Source organism: Fopius arisanus, unplaced genomic scaffold (genome assembly GCF_000806365.1).
Source record: "Fopius arisanus strain USDA-PBARC FA_bdor unplaced genomic scaffold, ASM80636v1 scaffold00654, whole genome shotgun sequence".
In the NCBI taxonomy this organism is placed as follows: Eukaryota; Metazoa; Arthropoda; class Insecta; order Hymenoptera; family Braconidae; genus Fopius; species Fopius arisanus.
The window spans coordinates 1-848 of NW_011888393.1; the positions used below are offsets into that span (position 1 = coordinate 1).

Sequence of the window (848 nt, forward strand, 5' to 3'; positions counted from 1 at the left end):
TATGCACAGATTAGGGGATTATTGACGGATCAGTATTGCGAAAAAAGTGCTGCTATTACTTGGCTCTTACCAACAACTACGAGGTGATTGATCGATTCTATTGAAAAGTCGTTCAACTCTTGAATCAAATGATTTTTAGAATGCAATTTTCTTGGATACCTTTAAGCATAAAACAGAATAAAAGTTTATAATTTTCTATAATTCGCATTTTCATATCTAAAAAGTGAATTAGGATAATTTTATTAATTATAATTTTTAGTATTAATAATCAACCTTTACCATTACTTGCATTTAGTCCACCGTCGGAAGAAGGTTTCAGCCCCGAAACCTACATAATAGGACCAGAGGAAGACCTTCCCCGTAAATTAGAGTGTATGGAATTTGTAATGCATGCACCATCAGATTACTATAAATTGAAGAATACTCCATATCCTCCACCATTGACGGAAAGTGGTTCTGGATACATCTGGACGTCGTTAAGAAATGAATTGAACAATGGAAGAACATGAGCCGTTTTTGTGATTGTTTATAAACAATTATTTTTATTGAATATAGATAATAATTTAAATATCGTAACAGTGTCTCTGAAATTCATTGCTCTAACTTCTGTTAATTATTTTTAATATTTTGATATAGGATACGTTTGAGAATGAAGCGAATTTTTTTTCACCACTTATGACTCTCCCAAGAAAGATTCGTAGATCAAGTGTAATATTTTTTGGAAGGATCTCCTCACTTTTTCTTATTTGTGAGAACTATGGCAATCTACTAGAGACACCAAAATTTGCATTATTTGTAATCAAATGGATTAGAAAATAATGGTTTACATTATATTTCTGAAAGATGCA

General features: G+C 31.2%; 1 protein-coding gene across 1 annotated transcript; it reads left to right on the forward strand.

Annotated features, from left to right (window-relative positions):
- Positions 1-3: 3 nt before the first annotated feature.
- On the forward strand, positions 4-576 carry LOC105273026 (GATA zinc finger domain-containing protein 1-like; the record flags this gene model as incomplete). Its single annotated transcript, XM_011315262.1, has 2 exons — positions 4-83; positions 296-576. Coding segments are annotated over 2 exons (294 nt in total), but the record flags the coding sequence as incomplete, so codon positions are not given.
- Positions 577-848: the final 272 nt, after the last annotated feature.